At 51.8% G+C, this 492-nt stretch overlaps 1 protein-coding gene across 1 annotated transcript; it reads left to right on the top strand.

Annotated features, from left to right (window-relative positions):
- Nucleotides 1-11: 11 nt before the first annotated feature.
- Nucleotides 12-486, top strand: LOC107682163 (mothers against decapentaplegic homolog 6-like; the record flags this gene model as incomplete). The annotated part of the gene is made up of 1 exon (XM_016478503.1): nucleotides 12-486. A coding segment is annotated over exon 1 (464 nt), but the record flags the coding sequence as incomplete, so codon positions are not given.
- Between the last annotated feature and the right edge of the window lie 6 nt (nucleotides 487-492).

A 492-nucleotide genomic window follows, 5' to 3' on the forward strand; every position in this document is an offset into this window, starting at 1 on the left:
TGCAAACTGTTTAAATTGTCGTATGTTCAGGACGAGACGCACGGGTCTGGTTCGGCGACTCTGGAGAAGCCGTTTGGTCACCGCAAGTAAAGAAGGGGGCGATGGTGGTCCGGATGACTGGAGTGACAGCAATCCCGAGAAGATCCCCAGAACGGAATACGCACCGGGAAACAATGCAGGCTCCTGCAGCAAACGCGTAGAGGAACCAGGGATCCTTATTGAGCACGATGGACCCCTCAACGAGGGAAGCGAGGGCAGGACGGTAACATGCTGTTTGTTTAGAGACCTCCCCAGAGGCAAAAACAGACTGGCTTGTCGCCTAGAACATAGGAATCACAACAGCTATAGCAGTTTGAGTGGCAGGGAAGGGAAAAATGGTGCCGTGACCGAGCAAGAACTCAAGAAGTGCACTTATGCGTTTCTCAAAAAGTTGAAAGAGAAGTCTCTGGATGTTTTATTGGAAGCTGTGGAGTCTCACGGCGGGATGCCAAG

The sequence above is a fragment of the Sinocyclocheilus anshuiensis genome, unplaced genomic scaffold (genome assembly GCF_001515605.1).
Source record: "Sinocyclocheilus anshuiensis isolate Anshui unplaced genomic scaffold, SAMN03320099.WGS_v1.1 C31755287, whole genome shotgun sequence".
Lineage (NCBI taxonomy): Eukaryota > Metazoa > Chordata > Actinopteri > Cypriniformes > Cyprinidae > Sinocyclocheilus > Sinocyclocheilus anshuiensis.